This window comes from Siphateles boraxobius, unplaced genomic scaffold, assembly GCF_051911475.1.
Source record: "Siphateles boraxobius isolate OS27281-9 unplaced genomic scaffold, OSU_SipBor_1 130, whole genome shotgun sequence".
Taxonomy (NCBI): Eukaryota; Metazoa; Chordata; class Actinopteri; order Cypriniformes; family Leuciscidae; genus Siphateles; species Siphateles boraxobius.
In genome coordinates, this window is record NW_027508734.1 from 4509058 (window position 1) to 4534447 (window position 25390).

Sequence of the window (25390 nt, forward strand, 5' to 3'; positions counted from 1 at the left end):
CCCTGGAGTCTACATACCCTGCTCACCCTCCGGATGAGGACTCGAGGACGCCCTGTCACGGTCACCAGCTCTGTCACTTCTACTGCACTACACTTCCCAGTATCCCTCATGTTTCCCACCTGCACACCATCAGCCATTAGCTAATTACATCAGCACCTGCACCTCATCATCAGCACTCCCTATAAAGAGACACTGCTCCTGCACTCCCTTTTCTGGTCTCGTCAATGACAAGCGCCACAGACTACTCACCCAAGATACCTTCTACTTACCTGAAGTCCCGTTCTTCCCGTCATCGGCGATCCTCATCACTTCATCACTTGGTTCTTCTCCTCCTCATCTGCCTGCAAAGACATTCATCAATACCGTCAGCTAAGTCATCATTTCTACAATCAGTATTCATCGCATCTGCATTCCTTCCCTGCATTGCTCTTACCTCTGCAAGTTGCTTTAAAAAAGTCATTAGTTATAGTTACTAGTTACTTTCTCAAAAAGTAGCTGAGTTAGTAACTGAGTTACATCATTAGAAAAATAACTATTGTTACTTTTCTTAAAAAAAAAAGTTTAAATATGTGAAATAACTTGGATACCCCCAACAATAAATATGTTAAATGAATGAAATGGACACTAAATAGAATAAATTATTATTATAAATCATTGTACACTAATCTACACTATTTTAATGTTGCTGTGGGACAATGTGAGAGACGCCAATTAACTTAAATATTAAAATATTATCATTACTATAGTGGAACAACAAAACACAATAGATGGTTTAGAACTTTTAATATTTATTGCACAGACCAAATAATAAGTCTAAACAAATAAGTCTAAAAATAATTTATGCTTCTTAAGAAATGTAGCATAACAAAAATAAATAAATATTAATAAAAAATATACATACACATACACTCTTTTTAGTGCAAATTAAAATGATAAAACTCACACACCTTTACAACTGGTAGACATACTGTGAAGCCTACTTGAAGTATTTTCCTCCTTACAAAAGTAAACAGTGTAACAAAAAGTGTTCTCAATGTAATACTAAACAATGTAGGCCTACCAACATAAATAATAATAATAAAATATAATAGTTGGGTTTTATTTTTATAACCTACAGAGAATGTCATCATCAGAGGTTATTTAAGCCAAATTCTAGTTGTGTTTGCCGCACGTGTTCACAAATTGTCAAACAAAGATGTTTTCTTTGAAGGTTCCCTGCAGGTTATTTTTGGAGTTTTATTTTATAACCATGTAAACTGATTAAAACATTTCAGATGATACCAATATGCTACAGAGATTATTCGAATGCTGAAATGTGTAATTTATTTGTAAACAAACTATTTTATGCTCGTACACACTCGGTCTCTCTCGCACACTCAGACACACTCGGTCTCTCTCTCGCACTGTCGAGCGTGCTCTCGGACACACTCGGTCTCTCTCGCGCACTGTTGAGCGTGCTCTCAGACACACTCGGTCTCTCTCTCGCACTGTCGAGCGTGCTCTCGGACACACTCGGTCTCTCTCTCGCACTGTCGAGCGTGATCTCGGACACACTCGGTCTCTCTCTCGCACTGTCGAGCGTGATCTCGGACACACTCGGTCTCTCTCTCGCACTGTCGAGCGTGATCTCGGACACACTCGGTCTCTCTCTCGCACTGTCGAGCGTGCTCTCGGACACATTCGATCTCGGACACACTCGGTCTCTCTCTCGCACTGTCGAGCGTGCTCTCGGACACATTGGGTCTCTCTCTCGCACTGTTGAGCGTGCTCTCGGACACACTCGGTCTCTCTCTCGGACACACTCGGTCTCTCTCTCGCACTGTCGAGCGTGCTCTCGGACACACTCGGTCTCTCTCGCGCACTGTCGAGTGCACTCTCGGATACACTCGGTCTCTTTCGCACTGTTGAGTGCACTCTCTCTGAAGAGCTGAAGAGTAGAGCCTGTGGTTATGTTGACGATTGGACAAACACTATTTAGATGGTCCCTGCATCCCTATGTCCAGACTATCCATCATAAGTGTGTCCCAAAGCATAGTATAATCAAGAGTATGCCAGAAGTCCCCGGGGGGTCTACAATTTCAAGTGGATTTTCGAAGTGTGGATCCGTGCTCAATATAAAAACTAATATTAACCACAAACCATTGCGCTTTGGAGGAGGAACTCGAGTAAAAAGTGATACAAAAAACTGCAAAACATGGTGGATATGCTCGAACGATGGTGAGAGGTTTAGACAAAGGTTTGAGTTACTAATCAAAGTTTAACCTGATAAAAAAAAAATATATATATATAGAGGGAATGCATTAACGTCACTTTCCCGCCGGAACACGCCCCCTCAGCCGGACTGAGTGGCAGAAGAGCTGCTGTGCGACTGGATTTAATAGGGGAAACTGCGAAAACGCAAGTAAAACAAACGATTATCAGTTTAAACTAAAGATTGGACTCAATATAGTGTTCCTTACAACTTACTAAAGATCCAGTGATCCATGGATATTAACATGCAGCCAGGAATCGTGTTTCCTGACATTTATGTGCCTGATTTCGACACCAGGGAAATACATACAGCAAATTTGCCTGTGAATGCTTTATATAAATACAGAATAGGCAGGTCTAAATCCAGGTGATCACTTATCAATGTTATATATATCATCATATCGTCTAGAGACTTAAAACTTGTATAGTTTTTTGTCAGTGTTTGTCAAATTATACAGAATATACAGTGGTAAATATTTGATTGATGAGTTGTCACTGCAATATATAACAATACAATATATAGAGAATGATGTTACCACTAAATTCAGCATATTGACACAAAAAGGATAACTGCAAATCCACCTTTCGCTGCGTCTGTAAAAATATTCCTCATATTTCTTGTCAAATCTAGTTGTACAGTCAGTCTCAAAGCTCTTTCCCGTTTTAGACACGTTTTGTGTGTTTTTCCGCTGCATTCACACTGAAAACCAATGCTGCCGCTCAGTCTTTTTGCCACTTGTGGGCGTAACTGCAGTCACTCCGGCCAACGGTGACGTCACGTGCATTCCCTCTATCTATATCTATATCTATATATATATATATATATATATATATATATATAATGTTGTCCTTGTTATATTTCATCTGCAATAACATTAACTTTTAAATGCATCATTACGTATTAATATATGAGGAGAGTCTCCGCATGAAAGACCAGTGACTGGAGATCAACGTGCTTCTGTATTTCTCTCCGATAAAGTAGGGAATGAAATGTGGAGGATTTTATCTTTGAAAAGATGATTGACAGGTCAGTTTACTGTGACAGGATGTACATATGGCAAATATTTTATTTTTCCTAAATAATTTGTATTCATATTAATTGTATGACTAGGTATTTAAAAATTTAATTGATTAAGTCTTAGGTTACTCGTAAAATAAGATCTAGGGGTTTGAACATTCCGACAAGCAAAATAAATCACTGATTGGACAGAAAGTAAGGCTTCGTTTTTTCAGTGGTCACGTAATGTATGACTTTTTTTACTTACTTGCATATACATTTACATTTAGTCACTTACAACAGAGGACTAAAGCAAGCGAGTCATCGTGAAGAGGCAAGAACAACGCAAGAAGTGCTTAAAATACACAGTTCAGGCATTGCTCAGAGTAGCAAAAAACCAGACAAGGGAGGATTTAAAGGAGAAGGAAAGCTTTTTTTTTATGTTAAGTACTCACGGAAGAGATGAGTTTTCAGTTGTCAGGGATTCAGGGATTCTGATTGGGGTGGTGATGGCGCAATGGATAAGACACATGCCTTTGGTGTGAGAGACCCAGGTTCGAATCCACTGTGAGACACCAATGTGTCCCTGAGCAAGACACTTAACCCCTAGTTGCTCCAGAGGCGTGCGACCTCTGAAATATATAGCAATTGTAAGTCTTTGGATAAAATGAATAAGCTAAATGAATAAATGTAAATGTAAATTCTGTATTCCGGATGAGGGTGGGGAGATCATCCACCACCATGGAGCCGTGAATGAGAATGTTCTGGAGAGTGATTTAGTGCCTCGCTGTGACGATACTACGAGCCGTCGCTTATTGACTGATCGTAGGATTCTGGTAGGGGTGTAGACTTGTAGGAGCGAGTGAAAGTAGCTTGTGGTAGATCTGTAAGCAAGCATCAATGCCTTGAACTTGATGCGAGCAGCGAGTGGTAGTCAGTGCAAAGAGATGAACAGAGGAGTGACATGGGCCCTTTTGGGCTTGTTGAAAACAACCCAGCGGGCACATTGACATCAATTTAAAGGAGAACTCCGGCGCAAAATGAACTTGGGGTGTAATAACACATTGGAACCGAGTCGACTGGTCTCTGTGATTTGTTATCATGATAATCGAGTGCAAAGAGTTTTATCTCTAAAAACTGTTTAGCTTATAACGCTAGTATATGGGGCATATAATAATTAAAAAGAGATCGCTAGTTAATACCACTAACAAGGCTCAAAATAGCCCCACACTAACACGGTAGCTTAATGAGGGTCTCTACATACAAACCGAAGCACTGAGAACTTTGTAAGTGTACAGACAGTTTAATAATAATATACTTTATAAAGACAGTACCATCGCGGAGCCATCTTTGGAAAACAGTCTCGACCAGTCGAACCACGAACGCCGTGCTACGAGCTGAACTGTGACTTGGAATCTCACAGTTCAGCTCACTTAGCACGCCGTTAGTGGTTCGACTGGTCGAGACTGTTTCCCAAAGATGGCTCCTGCCTGTATACGCGATGGTACTGTCTTTATAAAGTATATTATTATTAAAATGTCTGTACACTTACAAAGTTCTCAGGGCTTCGGTTTGTATGTAGAGACCCTCATTAAGCTACCGTGTTAGTGTGGGGCTATTTTGAGCCTTGTTAGTGGTATTAACTAGCGATCTCTTTTTACTTATTATATGCCCCATATACTAGCGTTATAAGCTAAACAGTTTTTAGAGATGAAACTCTTCACACTCGATTATCATGAAAACAAATCCCAGAGAACAGTCGACTCGGTACCAATGTGTTATTACACCCCAAGTTCATTTTGCGCCGGAGTTCTCCTTTAACATCAATATGACATCAAACATTATGTCAAAATGACGTCACGAAATAGCTCAAAAATGAAAGTCAAGTGTCCATGTCAATTTGATATAAAGATTTTGACCTCTGCTGATGTGATTAATTGAGTGATGATTGGCCAATATTGAAGACACCTGATGTTAACAAGCAGAATCACTGAAGGAGAAAATCCCAATTTAAGGTCACCATTTTGGTGGTCAATGTTTGCTTTAGTTGGGCTCTTGCCCCTAAAGTTTTTAACTTTAGATTTTGTTTGGCTGCTGGAACTGAATGGTGAACAGCTAGATGAACAAAGAGTAAAGGTGATCTGATGGTGGTGGTTATATTTTGACAATCATCATTTGACCTGAATCACTGAACTCATTTAGAGACTAGTCTCTGATTAAGATTTATATTGGTAATTACAGCATCATGGTATTCTACAGCATATAATCCTGAATTTTTAATTTAATCCAAAGGATTTCCTAAAAGTTTTTCTGATAAAACAAATGTGTATTTTAGGCACCTACTGACATCTAGAATCAGTGTATGAATCTCAACAATGGTGACAAACATAATATTCAATTAGGAAAAGGAAATTACTAAAACAAATCAGATGATAATTTATTCATACCACAAAGCATGATGGGAGCCATGAATGAGTTTTGATTGGTGGCACCCAGAATGCACTGCAACTTATTATTGTCACCCTTGTTGAGATTCACAGGCTGATTATTGATGTCAGTGTGTCTAAATAAAAAAACCTTTTAAAGTCTTCTGATCAGAACAGCTTTTACGAAATGTTTTGGATTATATTGAAACTGCTGATAATTGTTTGCTATAGAATCACAGTGTTCCTGTAATTAACAAGGCAAAGACACTCTATTTGACTCGAGTGATTTAGGTCAAGTGATGATTATGTTGAAACATAACCAACACCGCGTGATCACCTTTTCTCAATGTTCAACTGGCAGTGACATTTACATCAGCCAAACAAAATTTAAATATTAATATTTTAGGGGTCAAAAGCCCAACTAAAGCAAACACTGATCACCAAAATGGTGGCTTAATTTTATTTTCTCCTTTGGTGATTCTGCTTGTTAACATCAGGTGTCTTCAATAATCACATCAGCAGAGGTCAAAATCTTGACATCAAATTGACATTGACACTTTGACGTCAATATGACTTTCATTTTTGACCTATTTTGCGACGTCATTTTGACATAATGTTTGATGTCATATTGATGTTATATTGATGTCAAGGTGCCCGCTGGGAAGGCGGGCTGCAGCATTCTGGATCAGTTGTAGAGGTTTAGTTGCACATGATGGAAGTCCAGCCAGAAGAGCATTGCAGTAATCAAGGCTAGAAATAACCAGGGCCTGGACGAGAAGTTGTGTTGCATGCTCAGTTAGGAAAGGTCTGATCTTCCTGATGTTGTACATTGCAAACCTGCATGATTGAGCTGTCTTCATTGTGTGGTCTGTGAAGTACAGCCGGTTATCAAATATTACTCCAAGATTACTGACCGACCTTGATGGTGTGATTGAGGATGACTCTAGCTGGATAGTGAAGTCATGCTGTAGAGACGGATTGGCAGGGAGGACGAGAAGCTCATTCTTTGCCAGGTTGAGCTGCAGGTGATGTTCCTTCATCCATGCCAAGATGTCCGCCAGACAGCTCCAAATGGTTCAAGAACAGCATGCAATTTATTTTGGGTATGCCTTTTTTAGGCGTTTTAGGGCAAATTTTACAGGAACGCTAAAGGGTTAACAACAAAAGCCTCGAAATCGCAGCGTCTTCTGGCACGCCAAATTATTTTCAACACACCAGTCCAACTATGGCAAGCCGTTTTAACATTTAATCCTTAAAACCTATATAGTATCTATTTTCATGCTATTAGTTCATATTTTTTAGATACTAGTATCTATTACATTAAGTACTAGTACTTATTCTTTAGCTAATAGTGCTTCTTATTTAGGTACTAGTGCACGTGATAGTATGTCTCAAAGTTGCACTTGTATACCTGCAATATTATATTACACATGCAGTACCACATCTGATCACATACGCATCTATCTATTATGAAGTGTATTACTGAATATAAAATTGCATACATTATGATATATTAGTAAATATATTTTTCATATATATATTTTTCATATATATTTTCTTTTCAATATATGAAAAGTGGCAATTCCTAATGCATTATTCAATATATTTTAATATATTAACACAATATATTAATCTGTATATTTTCAAAGATACTGTTAAACCATTTAATATATTGATCATTCATATATATGGACATATATTTTATTTTAATATGGGTCTGCAGATGCATTAAACAATCAGTGAAGCAAACAAGCTTGGAGACTTGATCATTTGTCCTCAGTCAGACTGAGTCTCTAAATTTGTGTTTCTGTCTTTCTTCTCAGATTTCCCCACATCTACAGTGACTGTGACACCAGACAGTCCTGTATTCACTGGAGAAACAGTCAATCTGAAGTGTGTGATAAAGTCTGATCACAGTGACTGGAGATATGAGTGGTATAAAGACAGTGTAATATTACAGACGTCTGAGCGTTACACTGTAAACAGAGACACTGTCACTATCAGAGGAGCAACTGAGTCTGATCAGGGTCAGTACTGGTCTAAAGGACAGAGAGATGGAAGACCAAACTCATCAACATCAAGCTCTGCTGTTTCTCTCTCTGTGAAGGGTGAGTTCAACATCATTGTCGTCATAAACTCACTCTACTTCATGATTACACAACCAATCAAGAGTCTTTGACTTAGATGTTTCGTTCACACTAAATAATGCACAAATGCAGCTGTGCTTTAGACTGACTGAGTGAGCGTTACAGTCCATCTCTCTTTTGAAGGTTTAAATCTATGTAATTTTCTCTGTTCTTGTCTTCAAAACCCTTTAAAGGAGCAAAACTGACTGAAACTGAATGCAGAGATCTGAAAATAAAATTTAAAGCTGAAGTGTTTTTACTTAGTGTGATCTTACAACAGATAAAGACGCATGTGAACACAGACCTGAGAAACAGCTAAAAAAAGACCTGGGTTGATGGCCGATAAGCACACGTTAACTTAAAAATATTTGTTATATAAATTTCTATAAACATCTTTTTTTTACACTTAAATTTTGTATACAAATGCAGCTTTGCTTTGATTTTCAGATGATGTCGTCGTTTTGTACCAGATTATGAATGTTGAAACTGAGTGTTGGATGAAATTAATCTTAATTCTAATGTTTGATAAACAGTATTATTATTTTCAGGTGAGCTAATGAAAGATCATCAACTGTCATAATTTAATCTTCCTCATGTCATTCCAAATCTGAATGTTTTTCTTCTTTAAAACTTTTTTATAATGTGCTGATTACTATCATACTAAGATGGTACATTTTCAGAGTTAAAAAGGACACAAAAGCACAATAAATGTGTCATAAAATAAGTCTGAGTTTATATGACAGATGTCATTACTAAGAAGAGTATTTTAGTCTCATCCTGTCCAGAGACACAGTTTAGAAATAAAAAATGCAGCCTCTGTTTACTGACAGAGGAAGAAGAAAAATAAAAAAACTGACACTGTCAAAACTCTGAACATTGTGACCAGAAACAGAGACAGAAAGTTCAAACTGTCCAGTTATTTCACACAGGGCATACAGGATCGTTTTACTGAGTTTTACAGAGGAAAATAAACTACAGATGTTCATAATAAATCACTCATCAACACAAAGGAGCAGGTTAAATAATCACTGTGTACTAGTAGAAATACTATAGAAATGAATTGAGTTTATAGAGAATCTACAAGCTCTAAAAGTTATCAGCAGGATTTGCATGACACCATTTAGTTGACATAAAATATTGACACATTTGTGTTTCTTCCCAGATTTACCCACATCTACAGTGACTGTGACACCAGACAGTCCTGTATTCACTGGAGAAACAGTCAATCTGACGTGTGTGATAAACTCTGGTCACAGTGACTGGAGTTATGAGTGGTATAAAGACAGTGTAAAGTTACAGACGTCTGAGAGTTACACTGTAAACAGAGACACTGTCACTATCAGAGGAGCTACTGAGTCTGATCAGGGTCAGTACTGGTGTAAAGGACAGAGAGATGAAAGACCAAACTCATCAACATCAAGCTCTGCTGTTTCTCTCTCTGTGAAGGGTGAGTTCAACATCATTGTCCTCCTAAACTCACTCTACTATGATCATGATCACACATACAATCTAGAGACTGCAGGGTCACATGACCCACAGGTGGGACGTTTGCCATTATATACACTGAACAAAATTATAAACGCAACACTTTTGTTTTTGCCCCCATTTTTCATGAGCTGAACTCACAGATCTAAGACTTTTTCTATGTACACAAAAGGTCTTTTTCTCTCAAATATTGTTCACAAATCTGTGTTAGTGAGCACTTCACCTTTGCCGAAATAATCCATGCACCTCACAGGTTTGGCATATCAAGATGCTGATTAGACAGCATGATTATTGCACATGTGTGCCTTAGGCTGGCCATAATAAAAGGCCACTCTAAAATGTGCAGTTTTATCACACAGCACAATGTTACAGATGTCGCAAATTTTGAGGGAGCGTGCAATTGGCATGCCGACTGCAGGAATGTCCACCAGAGGAATGTCCACCCTTGAATTGAATGTTCATTTCTCTACCATAAGCCGTCTCCAAAGGCGTTTAAGAGAATTTGGCACAGTACATCCAACCGGCCTCAAAATTTTATGAGGAAAAAAGGTCTGAAAAGGTTTTAAATATAAAGAAATAATGGATATAAAATATGGAATAATAAAGAAACAGCCTGGATTCTTGATTTGTGATGCGGCGGCGAGCTATAACGCACATACGTGTTTTTTATGCGTTTATTGCAGGTTGAATTCAAATGAAATACTGCCAAACCACCCAAACTACTTCTGAATAGGATGTGTACTTCATAAATTGTATGGAAATTATGGAAATATATAGTTCAGATCATTCAAACCATATATGGAAATTGAGGTGCCCTTATATGGTCAGTAATGGAGCTTGGATTTTATGAGGTGCCCCGAGGGACATTATTCAGAATTGCATGCACATACATGTACTTTTCCTCTCACATACACATATGAAACCAAATTCATTCACATACTATAGTGAAATGCTCACACACATACAAGTGAAATGCTTTTACAAACACAACTGAAACGCTCTCATACATACAACTGAAATTATTACGCGCACACACACAACTGAAATGCTCACACACACACAACTGAAACGCTCACACACACACAACTGAAATGCTCTCATACATACAACTGAAAATATTACGCTCACACACACAACTGAAACACTCACACACACACAACTGAAATGCTCACACACACAACTGAAATGCTCTCACATACACAACTGAAATGCTCACACACACACAACTGAAATGCTCTCACACACAACTGAAATGCTCACACACACAACTGACATGCTCTCACACACACAACTGAAATGCTCACACACACACAACTGACATGCTCTCACACACACAACTGAAATGCTCTCACACATACAACTGAAATGCTCACACACACACAACTGACATGCTCTCACACACACAACTGAAATGCTCTCACACATACAACTGAAATGCTCACACACACAACTGAAATGCTCTCACACACACAACTGAAATGCTCACACACACACAACTGAAATGCTCTCACACACAACTGAAATGCTCTCACACACACAACTGAAATTGTTCCGCCCCAATGATAATGAAATAAGCAACAATCTTAAAATGTTTAAATTTATTGAAGTAACAAGTAGTATCAGTATAGTAACAAGTTGTATCTAAATACAAATTAACTATCTACATCAAATAACAGCAAGTTCAAAAATAAAGAAAATAAAAGTGCAGCTGTGTCAAAATTTGTATCAAGTTCAAAAATAGAAAATAAATAAAAGTGCCACTCGTCATAGCATCCCCTGGTTGGGGGATGTGGACTAACATAATATTGTAGGCTACTTAAAAACGTGAAATAAAAAAAAAAGTATATATTACACATATTAAAATAGACATAACATTTGATATGGGATTAAAATGATGGGCAGTGTATAAGATATAAACTAATAATTAATTATTTTAATATTCCTTTGTTCCGATTAGAGCATGTGAGCGGAGAGAGAGAGCGCATTTCTGAATATTCCTCCGCTCGCTCATTCCGCTCAGGGTCGCGCGCGCAACCCAGAATGTTCTGCTGGCTCGAAAATATGTGGAATAAGGGCTGTCTCCGACTAAAGTTTTTTTCTAGTCGACTAGTAGCTGTTCATTTAAGCCGTTAGTGGACAAATCGCCCCATTATATTAATTTAATTACTTAAATAGGCTATACAGGATAATGAGCGTTATATTGCCGCACTCAAGCTCACGCATAAAGCTTGCCACAAAGAACCGGCAAAAGTAATGATTATGAATGTATAAAAAATAGCAAGGAGACATTTAATTGTTTATTAATAAACTGGTGTTTTCTGTGTTGCTGCAAAGATGAAGTTGACTATGCGGACTCGCCATCAACGAATAAAGAGCATATAAAGGAAAATTTCCTCCCGTTTGGTGCGCGCCACCTGTCACGTCTCTATTCCCCACCAGTGGGGCGCGCCACACACTTCGAGAACCGCTGGTGTAGCGCGATTGGCGGGCGAACGAACCATAGGAACGAACGGTCAACTTCGGTCGCTTGTATTGTGAAAGGCGCGCTTTTGTACTATGCCTTCTTTCAACAGCTTCTAGTTCTTCGTCTTGAGGTGCACTACTGCCACCAACTGGACTGGAGTGGGGACTTTAACCACCTTCCGTTTCAACTGAAATGCATGCATACAACATACTGAAATGCTTGCATACAACATACTGAAATGCTTGCATACAACATACTGAAATGCTTGCATACAACATACTGAAATGCTTGCATACAACATACTGAAATGCTTTTCAGTTGTGTGAGTGAGAGCGTTTCAGTTGTGTTTGTAAAAGCATTTCACTTGAATGTGTGTGAGCATTTCAGTTGTGTGTGTGTGAGCATTTCAGTTGTGTGTGTGAGAGCATTTCAGTTGTGTGTGTGTGAGCATTTCAGTTGTGTATGTGAGAGCATTTCAGTTGTGTGTGTGTGAGCATTTCAGTTGTGTGTGTGCGAGTGTTTCAGTTGTGTGTATGAGCGTAATATTTTCAGTTGTATGTATGAGAGCATTTCAGTTGTGTATGTGAGAGCATTTCAGTTGTGTGTGTGTGAGCATTTCAGTTGTGTGTGTGTGAGTGTTTCAGTTGTGTGTATGAGCGTAATATTTTCAGTTGTATGTATGAGAGCATTTCAGTTGTGTGTGTGAGTGTTTCAGTTGTGTGTGTGTGTGCATTTCAGTTGTGTGTGTGTGAGCGTAATATTTTCAGTTGTATGTATGAGAGCGTTTCAGTTGTGTTTGTAAAAGCATTTCACTATAGTATGTGAATGAATTTGGTTTCATATGTGTATGTGAGAGGAAAAGTACATGTATGTGCATGCAATTCTGAATAATGTCCCTAGGGGCACCTCATAGGATTTCATCTTGTGAAAGTTTGATATTGCGCCCAAACAAAATCTTACTTAAAGGAACACGCCGACTTTTTGGGACTTTGGGGCTTATTCACCTTATCCGCCAGAGATAGATAAGTCCATACATGCTGTAACTCTCTCTGACGCTCCCACTGCTAGCCTAGCTTAGCACAAATACTGGAAGTAAATGGCTCCAGCTAGCATACTGCTCCCAATAAGTGACAAAATAATGCCAACATTTTCCTATTTATATAGTGATTTGTATAGTCGCAGTGTGTACAAATAACAAGGTCATATTAGACACAGGCATCTTCTAACCATAAACATACTGGGAACTATATTTTCAGGAGGCGAAGCACTGCTACTTTGGCGGAGTGATTTGATCGCTGATTTGATCGTGATTTGATGTGACTCCGAGTCTCCGCCCAAGTAGCTGTTTTCCAGGAAAATGCCCTTCATATTAGAGCAAGGATCACAGGTTCATTATAGCTGAGTCAGGTATCAGACATGGGTTGAGTATAGAAATTGAAAACTTTATTTTCAATCAATAAAAATATCCAATTTTATCCAACACACAAAAACAACACCAACAAATCAAAGAAATCAAATCAAATCCACACTAATTACACACGGACATTACCACTTCAGAATACTGGAGTACTGGCATTCCTTGACAGGAAGGACACTGCAATCATACGTGCACACTCACACCACGCACGACACACCTCACTGTGTGCATTCAGAATCCGAATCCGAATCAGAAAGAGCTTTATTGCCAAGTGTGCTTGCACACACAAGGAATTTTCCTTGGTACTGAAGCTTCCAGTGCACATATACAAATACAGATACAACAAATACTAGTAATACAAATAGTAATACAAATTCTACAAATAAAATTATAAAAAATATGAAAATACTATAAAAATATATGGTCACAGTTGGGTTTTGCCAGAATAAACATTTACAGATTATGAACATTTACAGCATTTTGTGTAGTATGAATAAATATAAATATAAATATCGCCTGAATTTTTAAGATATTGCACTAAACAGTGGGAGAATTGCACTTATAGGCATATGCCTTGGGAGATATGTTAACTGTTCAGGAGGGAAATGGCCTGTGGAAAGAAACTGTTCCTGTGCCGAGATGTTCTTGTGGCCAGTGATCTGAGTCTCCGTCTTGACGGTAACAGTTCAAACAGGTGGTGTCCAGGGTGAGTGTAGTCTGTGATGATTTTACCTGCTCCCTCCTCACTCTGGAAGAGTACAGGTCCTGGAGGGTTGGCAGGGGGGCACCAATAATCCTCTCCGCAGTCCGGACTGTCCGTTGTAGTCTCCTGATGTCTGATTTGGTTGCTGAACAAAACCAGACAGTGATGGAAGTGCATAAAACATACTCAATGACGGCTGAGTAGAACTGAATCAGCAGCTCCTGTGGCAGGTTGAACTTCCTCAGCTGGCGAAGGAAATACAGTCTCTGCTGGGCCTTTTTCACAGTGGAGTCAATGTGATTATCCCACTTCAGGTCCTGAGAGATGATAGTGCCCAGGAACCTGAATGACTCCACTGCTTCCACAGTGCTGTTCATGATCGTGAGTGGGGGGAGTGCTGGGCTGTTCCTCCTGAAGTCCACAATCATCTCCACTGTTTTGAGCGTGTTCAGCTCAAGGTTGTTCCCTTTCAAGGGAACTCGAGCTGCGTCAAACGCTGTGGGAACTCCCCTGCGTTGTGCGTCATGAAGCACGTATAGAATCAGCCCAATGGAGAGATGGAATGTCATAGGCGGGTGACGTCATCGACCAGGAAACTATAAAGCACCCCATAAACACAAGCGCAACAGCTTTCTGTGCCTTCAGTCGCGCTATATGTGAATCTGTCCCTGTGTGAATATTGTCTGACTTTACATACTCTGCACCACACAAACAATTTATATATATGTATATATATATTAAGAGAGATATGGCGAACGAACAGCAGTTTAGGAAGTGTGTCCCTCCCTGCTCGCGTTATTTTACGAGTGGGGATACACACGTTCTTTGTGTTGTTTGTTTGGGAGTGCAGCATGCCCAGTCAGCTCTCGAGGGAGCTGATTGTGAGCATTGCGAGCGTCTGCCATTAAGGACGCTCCGCTCCCGCCGGGCGCTCTTCGAGGAGAGCGGTTCGGTGCGCGCTTCCCGCGGTTCGGGTCCCGCTCTTGCCGAGGCAGAGCGACGACGCGTATCGTGGGGATCGCAGATGGATCTTAAAACGCTGCCTTATCTCTCCCTTCACCTGTGAGATCCAGTGCCTCAGTCCCGTGTTCATCTGTTAAGGCACCGGCATTACCCACCAAGCCTCTTAGAAATATTTCGGTTTTTGTGGGTAAAGCGTATTCGGCGGCGGGTCAGGCTGCGTCATGTCTGCATACTATGTCTATTATGCAGGCATACCAGGCTGACCTGCTGAGGGACGTGAGTGAGAGTGAGGAGGTCAGTGCTGACGTGGTTCACGAACTGCGTCAGGCTGCTGATTTATTCCTGCACGCAACCAGAGAGTCGGCCAAGCTAGTGGGTTGATCTATGGCAGCTCTGGTGGCCGCAGAAAGACATCTGTGGTTAAATCAGACTAATATAAAAGAAAAAGAAAAAGCTTTCCTTTTAGACACTCCTCTCTCCCCCCTGGGTTTATTTGGCGATGCTGTAAATTCTGTCATCGATAAATTCCAGGAGAAGGAAAAGCAAACAACAGCTTTTAAGAAATTTCTCCCTTTAAAAATTCATGTCCCTGGGGCTGCTGAGCGGGAGCAGCCCCGGCCGTCTGCGAGCTCATCATATAGGGCGCTGAAGCAGAGTGTCGTGTCTCGTGCTCCCCCTGCTGGACAGTGGGCTCAGCCGCGGCACTCTCGGCCGAAATCTCCCAGTAATAGAACTGATCTGAGGACAGTTATATTAGCTAAGAAGGCTTCGGCTAAGAAGAAGTCCTGGCGCCACGGCGCGCAGGACACTGAGGGTGGTCCCCACCGAGGCGGAAAGGTGTTCACCTCTTTCTACGGTGCCCATTCTTCCTCGGTGCCCTCAGGGGCCCGTTCTGCCAACCCCGCCTTCATGCCGGGGCGCAGACGGTCCCAGCGAGCGATTTCCCGAGGGACGCTCGCTCCCTCTGAGGAGGGTTTCAGAGCGGTTAGACCAGTTGTTCCCTGCCGGTGTGCCGGGCGCTGCGTTTGCTGCTCAAGTTACACCAGAGGCCAGTCTCGAGAGACTGGTACCCTTAGTAGAATTTCTGGCAGAGTGGAAAAGCCTTCCAAAAATATCTCATTGGGTCCTGCAGACAATAGAAAGGGATTATGCTATCCAATTCAGGTGTCGTCCACCAAGATTCAGAGGGGTTCTGCCTACAGTGGTGGGCCCCGAGCAGGCTCTGGTTATGGAACAAGAGGTGAAAGCACTCCTTCAAAAGGAGGCTATAGAACGGGTTCCTCCTCCCAGTGTGGAGTCAGGCTATTTCAGCCGATATTTCATCGTTCCAAAATAGGATGGGGGGTTGCGTCCAATTTTAGACCTGCGCCTATTGAATCGCTCGGTAGGGAAGCCAAAATTCAAGATGCTCTCTATCAAGCAGATCGTGTCACAAATCAGATCCGAGGACTGGTCTGTCACGATAGATCTAAGGGACGCGTACTTCCACATTTCCATCCTTCCACAACACAGGAAGTTCCTGAGATTCGCCTTCGGGGGCGAGGTGTACCAGCACAGGGTTCTTCCGTTTGGCCTAGTTTTATTTCCCTGCACTTTCACGAAATGCATGGACGCAGCACTAGTGCCCCTGAGGCTTCAGGGTGTTCGTGTCCTCAATTACATCAACGATTGGTTGATTTTAGCTCAGACAGAGCAGATGGCGGTTCGACATTGAGATGTCGTTCTCGTTCATATCAGGAAGTTGGGGTTGAGGCTGAACGCAAAGATAAGTGTATTATCTCCTCAGAAGACATCTTTTCTGGGTGTCGTTTGGGTTTCGGTTTCGATGCAGGCGCGACTCGCTCCGACCCGCATCGCTTCGATTCTCTCAGCTGTGAAACAAGTAAAGCTAGGCCAGCTACTTACTGTAAAACAGTTTTCGAGACTGTCGGGTCTGATGGCAGCAGCGTCCGACGTTATACCTTGCGGCCTGTTGTACATGAGACCGCTACAGTGGTGGCTCAGGACCAAGGGATTCTCCCCGAGGGGAAATCCGCTCCGCACGGTCAAAGTCACGCGGCGCTGCCTTCGTGCTCTGGTCATGTGGAAAGAAACTTGGTTCCTATTCAAAAGGGCCTGTGTTGGGGGCTCTTTGTCGTCGTGTAACGCTAACGACGGATGCTTCCCTCACAGGGTGGGGGGTGGTCACGAGTGGTCGTCCAGCCCAAGGGCTGTCGCAGGACCATCATCTATCATGGCTTATAAATTGTCTAGAGATGTTGGCGGTGTTCCAGGCTCTGAAACACTTCCTAGCAGAACTGAGAGGTCATCATGTGTTAGTTCAGTCAGACAACACGTCGGTGGACTCTTATATAAATCATCAGGGGGGCCTGCGGTTTTGCCGGCTTTACAAGTTGGCCCGTCAGATCCTCCTGTGGTCCCAAGGGAGGTTACTATTTCTGAGAGCAATGTATCTTCCTGGGTATTTGAATGTGGTAGCAGACTCCCTGTCGAGACAAAGGCCGAGGCCGGGGGATTGGAGACTCCATCCCGAGGGGGTGGAGCTCCTTTAGTTGAGTTTCGGTCGCGCCGAGGTGGACCTATTCGCTTCCAAGGACACCACGCATTGTCATCTGTGGTTTTCCATCAGCCATCCAGCCCCTCTGGGGTTGGACGCTATGGTGCAGCCGTGGCCGAGGTCACGTCTGTTCGCCTTTCCCCCGATTGCTCTGCTACCTGGAGTTCTGGAGAGGGTTTGCCGGGACGGGGTCAGCCTACTATTAGTAGCCCCGTTCTGGCCGGCCCGAGTATGGTTTGCGGACCTGGTTTCTCTCCTGGACTGCTCTCCCTTGGAGCTCCTGGTCAGGAGGGATCTACTCTCTCAGGCGGGCAGCATGATACGAGACGCTGCGTCATTCCACCATACTCCCGGCATTCCCGCTAGCGCTTCCTTCAGGCCTATCAGAAGCTGTTGCGCTTGTGTTTATGGGGTGCTTTATAGTTTCCTGGTCGATGACGTCACCTGCCTATGACGTTCCATCTCTCCATTGGGCTGATTCCATACGTGCTTCATGACGCACAACGCAGGGGCGTTCCCACAGCGTTTGACGCAGCTCGAGTTCCCTATCAGGGAACTAGGGTTACATACGTAACCGAGACGTTATAACTGCACCAGACAGACAGCTGTTGAACCTCCAGTCTGTAAGCAGACTCGTCACCGTTTTGGATAAATCCGATGACAGTGGTGTCGTCGGCAAATTTCAGGAGCTTGACAGTGGGGTCTTCAGAAGTGCAGTCATTAGTGTACAGGGAAGTACTGTACACACCTGTATTCAGGTGAAGAACCCACCACCACAACACAGGGAGACGCTTATCCTCTGCAGCTGGCCGCTGAAGGAAAAATAAGACAGAATGACACAAAACACAGAAAAAAGAACTGGGAAATAAACTTTTACATTAACACATTTTAAGAACATACAAAAATAATTCATGTACCTGTTGTAACAAACAGATTATGAGGACTCCTGCAGCACTTAGAGCAGCGTGCGGTAGCAATGAACGGCGCGCTGTGAATGATAAAGGATAAAATTAACATAAAAAAAAACACTTAAAGAAAGAAAATCATAAAAACAACATATGTGTGTCCATTACAGAGGGACTTAAAGTCACAATTACACAAGTATAACATATGAAAAAATAAGTTAAAAGAAATACGGCCTCATTAAATCAGCATGTAAACTCACATGACCACCGCTGTGAAAGCTCATGCAGCCTGGGAAGAAGCAAAGTAAATAGTAAAAAGCAAAGTAAAAAGAAGAAAAGTATATAGGGAGACGCACGTTGTAAACAAAACAATCTTTGCAAACATGTATAAGGATTTCGACACAGGGGAAGACTTGCATTTTTTTTAACCAGACATATTTATTTGAACCCGAATACATGGACGCACCAGATAAATCGTCAGCAGCGTCTTACGTCAGCAGCGTCACTGGCCTCGTGAACGCGGATTGACAACAGAACCGGAAGAGAATACAATGCTGAATAAAGTCATCGTTTTTGTTATTTTTGGAACAAAATGTATTTTCGATGCTTCAAAAAATTCTAACCAACCCCCTGAGGTCACGTGGACTACTTTGATGTCTTCATTGCCTTTCTGGACAAGGACAGTATACCGTACATAGATTTTCAATGGAGGGACAGAAAACTCTCGGACTAAATCTAAAATATCTTAAACTGTGTTCCGAAGATGAACTGAGGTCTTACGGGCTTGGAACGACATTAGGGTACGACATTAATGACATAATTTTCATTTTTGGGTGAACTAACCCTTTAATAGTGATTGTCTGCAGGTCCAATCCAGCAGCGAAATTGTGCAGTCATGTCTCCCTCAGATCCAAGGCACAGGATACAGTCACGGTAGCAAGTCCGATGATATCGAAGCAGAAGAAATAAATGAAGCAGACAGCAAAACGAGCATCCAAACAGAAGTTTAGATGAGATCAAAAGACGACTGTAACGTCACTTGCAAGTTGGCCCACACCTTAAATATAAAATACAGCACACACACTCAAGATATGAATTTAACCAGCCAGGCCGCTAACAATCATATGGTTATCCGCTCAGTCAAAACATACCTGTAATCCGACTTTGCGTGTTAAACGCATATCCATGGAAACGGATATAATTGAAGGCATCCGGCAAAGCTCCTCAGTCCACCCTTTAACAGAATAAACCCATGGACCTCTGTGAGACACCCCACAGAGGTAGACAGTACTGCAACATGTAGTTCAACTCTTTTCTTATGTACTTCTGTATGTTCCAGTGAGAGGACTGAAGCAATTATTTTAGTGATTTAAATGTTCATTTATTTGACTCTGGAGGATCTGAATCTGTTGTTGTTCTCCTGCAGATCTAAACCCGAAGCCTGAACTCGCATCAGATCCTGCAGGAGCTGCACTGACTGGAAACACAGTGACTTTGACCTGTCGCATGGATCTGTCCACTGGATACTGGGACTTTTACTGGTACAAAAACACACTGAACCCTGAGACAGAGAAGACAGAAACACACTCCTACAGCCTGAAGATTGATTCAGTGTCTGATGGAGGCCAGTACTGGTGTAGAGCTGGAAGAGGGAAACCAGTCTATTACACACAATACAGTGATGCACTGTGGGTAAATGTTACAGGTGAGAGAGACTGTAGAGTGTGATGAAACATATAGGCTACAGATCAGAGACAATATCTTCAATAATCTGTGTTTGTACAGAGAGTCCTAAAGCTGTGCTGACGGTACGACCTGATGAACGAGTGTTTAGAGGAGAAACAGTCACTCTCAGATGTGATATAAAGTGGGGAGGAGACACTGAGTGGACTGAGTACAGATGGGAAATAGAGGGAAGCAAAAACCAATATAAAAACACTGTCAACCGAACCTCAACACAAGAGTTGAACATCAGAAGTGTTGATCTCTTTTACAGCGGTAAATACACCTGTACAGGACAGATACACACTCGAAGCTCTCAGCGCAGTGATGCTGTTACACTGACTGTATCAGGTGAGTTTGTGTTTGTTGTGATCAGCTTCTCCATTAGTTTCTCCACGGCTCTGTAACTCATGATGTTTTGTTCAGATGAAGCGCAGGCATCAGTGCGAGTGTCTCCACAGCCGTGGCTGACTGAAGGAGAATCAGTGACTCTGATCTGTGAGGTTTCAGGCTCCTCTACAGGCTGGACGTTCAGCTGGTTCAGAGATCATGATCATCTGTCAGACAGCAGCAGAGGAGCTGGAGGATCTTACACTCTCAGTCCTGCTGCTCTACAGCACACAGGAGTTTATACGTGCAGAGCCGAGAGAGGACGACCAGCCTATTACACACACAACAGCAGCTCACACACACTGTGGATCACTGGTGAGGGTTTATGCTTGTGCTCATCCGGATCTGTGTTTCACTGCAGTCTCTGTGCTGTCAGTTCTGATTGAGATTTTCCTCTTTTCAGGTGTTTCTGCTTCAGTGTCTCTGGTCATCAATCCCAGCAGAAGTCAACACTTCTCCTCTGACTCTCTCTCTCTGAGCTGTGAGGATCAGAGTAACTCTGCTGGATGGACAGTGAGAAGATACACAGACAAAGACACACAAACTTGTTCAAAACAAACAGGATCTCGATGTGTAATGGACTCTCTCAGCACATCTGACACTGGAGTGTACTGGTGTGAGTCTGAATCTGGAGAGAAACGTGGCCCTCGAAACATCACTGTACATGGTGAGTCCGGTTTATAATCATGACATTTGCATTCATTCTAATCTAAATTCTAACAAAAAGTATATATACATTTTCCCTTTTTTCCTGTACAGCTGATCCCAGACTGACATCTGTACAATTTGAAGAAAAAAAACAGACATGTCTATTATTATGATGTTAGATGAACCTGTCCTTAAATGCTACATAAAAGAAAGCAATCAAGCAATTCACATTTATCAGACAGTCTCTTCCCATATAAATTTAAGCTGCAAAATTGACCTGATTTTATGCCAGTGGTAAAAAAAAAATGCTGATACACAACCAACAAACTCTCATGACAATTTGTAACTATTTTACATTTTGGCAAATTGGTGGCTAATTGGTTGCTTTCAATTTTATTTTGATAAGCTAAATAAAGCTTGATACAGCATTCAAACTGATGCAATTCGGTCAACAGAAAGTTTGCTCCCGCTACTCCCCTCTTCCATTCCTCTCTAACAATCCACCATAGGAAATAATAAAGAGAGCAGAAGTGATCAGCTGTGCCCATGTGACGGTGAATAACCAATAAAAATAACAAAGAATTAATGCTCCTATAATGCTTACTTTCTTTAAAAAAAAAAAAAATCCAAACAAAACAATCGTCTATTTATAGATAGTTGTGTTTTCTCATGAGATCGGGTTAGACTACACGGCACTAGTATAAAAAAGCTTGTGAGGTATAAAATACAATTCATAGTATTTCTTATGATTTGTCTGCTGTATTCTTCCTATTTACAGTATTAAACACACATATCTTGTGTTTGTAGACGGTGAGGTGATTCTGGAGAGTTCTGTTGATCCTGTGATTGAAGGAGAGACTCTGACTCTACACTGTTTACATCGATCTACAAACTCCCCGATCCTCAGCGCTGATTTCTATAAAGACGGATCACTGATCCAGAATCAGACGACAGGAGAGATGAGCATCACTACTGTCTCAAAGTCACATGAGGGTTTCTACTACTGTAAAACAGAGAGAGGACAGTCACTCCACTGCTGGATCTCAGTCAGAGGTTATTTTATTCATGAGCATCTGATGAGATACGCCACACTATTAATATATACAAATCTCTGGCTCTTATTTCTGCTGGAGCACAATCAGTTATTGACAATTAGAAAAGTTCTGTCATGAAACTCTATGCCGCTGACTGAGAGGTCTTTAACTCAGTCGGTTTGCAATCACATGATTCTCTATAGGGACAGCTGATTGGTTCCTGCTGTATCAGTAGCCAATGAGCTTGCACACTTTCAGAAACCCTCCACCTTCCTTAGCTCCACCTGTATAGATCTTCTACGGGTCATTCATGTATTTTGTACAGCAGCGTAGAAGATCTATTCCGTCAAGACCAAACATATAAACATTGTCATAGACATTACCATGACAAACACTCAGAGAGTTCATGACAGAACTGTGTTTATGGTTTCACATAAATAAAATTAGAACTATCAAATCACATGCAACTATAAAAAGGAACTATACAATAACTAGTCCTTTAATACAGAGCTCTAAAAGGGAAATGGTGGAATAATATGAGACTGGAGGAAAAATATTGCAAAGCTATAATTTTCATTCACAAACTTTAGGTTCTTTGAGAAACTTTCTCAAAGCCTGTAATGTTGCTCAATAACATTCTTGTGTTTCTGTTTTTCAGTGTCACGTTCAGCTCAGATTTCTGTCTTCAAAACCCTCAGTTTTCTTCTGGCAGCTTCTCCGTATCTGCTAGCGACAGTCGTGCTGCTTTTCAAATGTTACAGAGCGAGAGGTAAAACTCCATCTCTCTCTCTCTCTCTCTCTCTCTCTCTCTCTCTCTCTCTCTCTCTCTCTCTCTCTCTCTCTCTATACACCCACACATGTATATATATAGGTCATTGACAAATAAATGTTCTTTAAATCTTTTCAAAACTGTTCATGACACAAAAATATACATTACATCAATGTATTTAAACAAGTTTCAGTTGTGAACATTTCTAAGTGTTTAAATTCACCTGAAAGTGTACCAACCTACTCATACTTGAAAGCAGTTTTTACCAGTATTTGATAGAGATCTAAGGATCATTAAGTTTCCTCTGGACAATGCTTTATCATGCATACTGTAATTACCATAATAAGAGAGCCATGTTTGCAGTTGTGCCATTTTGACATGCAAATTGCTTGACAAAAGGTTTTCAATTATCTCAACAGCTATAAATCTATTGAAATGTATAAAATTAGTTTGTAGGAACGCTTAAAATGATGCCATAGAATTTCTTTTTTATTTTTTTATTCTTAAAACACCATTTAAATTTGTATTTTAGTCTGTTCATTTATGTGGACAGTTGCACAACCTGACATTTTAGGGGGTTTAAGATATAACAGGACTATAAAATATATTATGTATTCATTTATATAGTAATAAGTGCATAAGTATTGTAAACATTAAGATGAATGCAATTTTACATTTTACTTGTTTGCAATGGCTTTTTTAAGACAATCACCTGTTTCCTGCAAGTCTCCTGTCCTTGTGAAACCATAGTGAACATTACGTGATAACCCTTAAATAACATACATGTTTAAGAACACAAAAATACTTAAAAACAACTGCATAACGGTCTTTAAACAAGGTAAAGTTAGCCAGAAAATATGTTAACAAAGGCAGGCAACGCTGGTTGACCACAATAAACATTAAATATTAGAAGATTTTTATCTTTTAAAAACAATATTTCTGTAACTACATACAAATACTACATCCAAATGTCAATGTATTATATATATTGTAAACCAACGCATTTATTGACTATAAACCACCAAAAATCACAGTTCTGCTCTAACTGAGTGGTCCAAAATTATGTTCTCTGCTGAAAGTAAATTTTGCATTTAATTTGGAAATCAAGGTCCCAGAGTCTGGAGGAAGAGAGGAGAGGCACAGAATCCACGTTGCTTGAAGTCCAGTGTAAAGTTTCCACAGCCAGTGATGGTTTGGGGTGCAATGTAATCTGCTGGTGTTAGTCCACTGTGTTTTCTGAGGACCAAGGTCAAGTTTTAGAGCACTTCATGCTTCCTGCTGCTTACCAACTTTATGGAGATGCAGATTTAATTTTCCAAAAGGACTTGGCACCTGCACACAGTGCCAAAGCTACCAGTACCTGGTTTAAGGACCATGCTTCGCTGATCTTAATTGGCCAGCAAACTCGCCTGACCTTAACCTTATAGAAAATCTGGGGGTATTGTTGAGAGGAAGATGCGATACGCCAGACCCAACAATGCAGAAGAGCTGAAGGCCACTATCAGAGCAACCTGAGCTCTCATAATACCTGAGCAGTGCCACAAACTGACCGACGCCACGCCGCATTGCTGCAGTAATTCAGGCAAAAGGAGCCCCAACTAAGTATTGAGTGCTGTACATGCTCATACTTTTCATGTTCATACTTTTCAGTTGGCCAACATTTCTAAAAATCCTTTTTTTTATATTGGTCTTAAGTAATATTCTAATTTTCAGAGATACTGAATTTGGGATTTTCATTAGTTGTCAATTTTAATTCATCACAATTAAATGAAATAAACATTTGAAATATATCAGTCTTTGTGTAATGAATGAATATAATATCCAAATTTCACTTTTTGAATGGAATTAGAAATAAATCAACTTTTTGATTATATTCTAATTATATGACCAGCACCTGTTATACGTGTATACACACATTCCCTCACTGAAACAATTTTTGTGCATTTCAGTTTCATCAGCTGAAGACCAAAGTCAGTATGCCGTAACAGAGGAAGAAACTTCAATCTGATATTAAAAAGTTAATTCTGTCCACATGTTTGAATGTTCTGTCTGCATTTATTTGTCCTTTAACATGGTTTGAAAATGTTGTTTGTTCTTATAAGCTTTATATTTGTCATAACCTTGTGTTGTTAGTCTGTTCTTCAATAGTGAAAGCTTGACAATGAGACGGTTGCTTGTTCTTGTTTACTTGTTTGAGTAATTATAAATCAAGTTTTATTCTCTATAAATGAATAACTTTTGAAATTAATTAGTGTTTATAAGAGGTGTTTTTCTTGTTTTTTTCACATTTGTATCATGTGTTAACCATTGTACAATTCAAAAACAAATGTCTTAATGTTTTGGTCATAATTGAATAATAAATCTTTATATATTTAGTGTCTGTAATTAAATAATTTGAAAGCATTTCATCATTCAAATTCTTTGTTGACAGTTTCCCTTTAAGACTCAAATACTCAGAAAGAGTTGAAACCTAAAAACTCACCTCTGACCAGACTATAATCAAATTACTTTGTTACATAATTTGATGATTTTTT

General features: G+C 40.6%; 1 protein-coding gene across 1 annotated transcript in view; it reads left to right on the forward strand.

Annotated features, from left to right (window-relative positions):
- LOC143736438 (basement membrane-specific heparan sulfate proteoglycan core protein-like) overlaps positions 1–25390 on the forward strand; it is a 386240-nt gene that overhangs the window by 135300 nt on the left and 225550 nt on the right. The window contains exons 14-20 of the mRNA XM_077227135.1: positions 7497–7781; positions 8962–9246; positions 19720–19998; positions 20079–20366; positions 20442–20720; positions 20809–21072; positions 21861–22106. Coding sequence (XP_077083250.1) covers positions 7497–7781; positions 8962–9246; positions 19720–19998; positions 20079–20366; positions 20442–20720; positions 20809–21072; positions 21861–22106 — 1926 coding nt within the window. The remainder of the gene's footprint in view (positions 1–7496; positions 7782–8961; positions 9247–19719; positions 19999–20078; positions 20367–20441; positions 20721–20808; positions 21073–21860; positions 22107–25390) is intronic.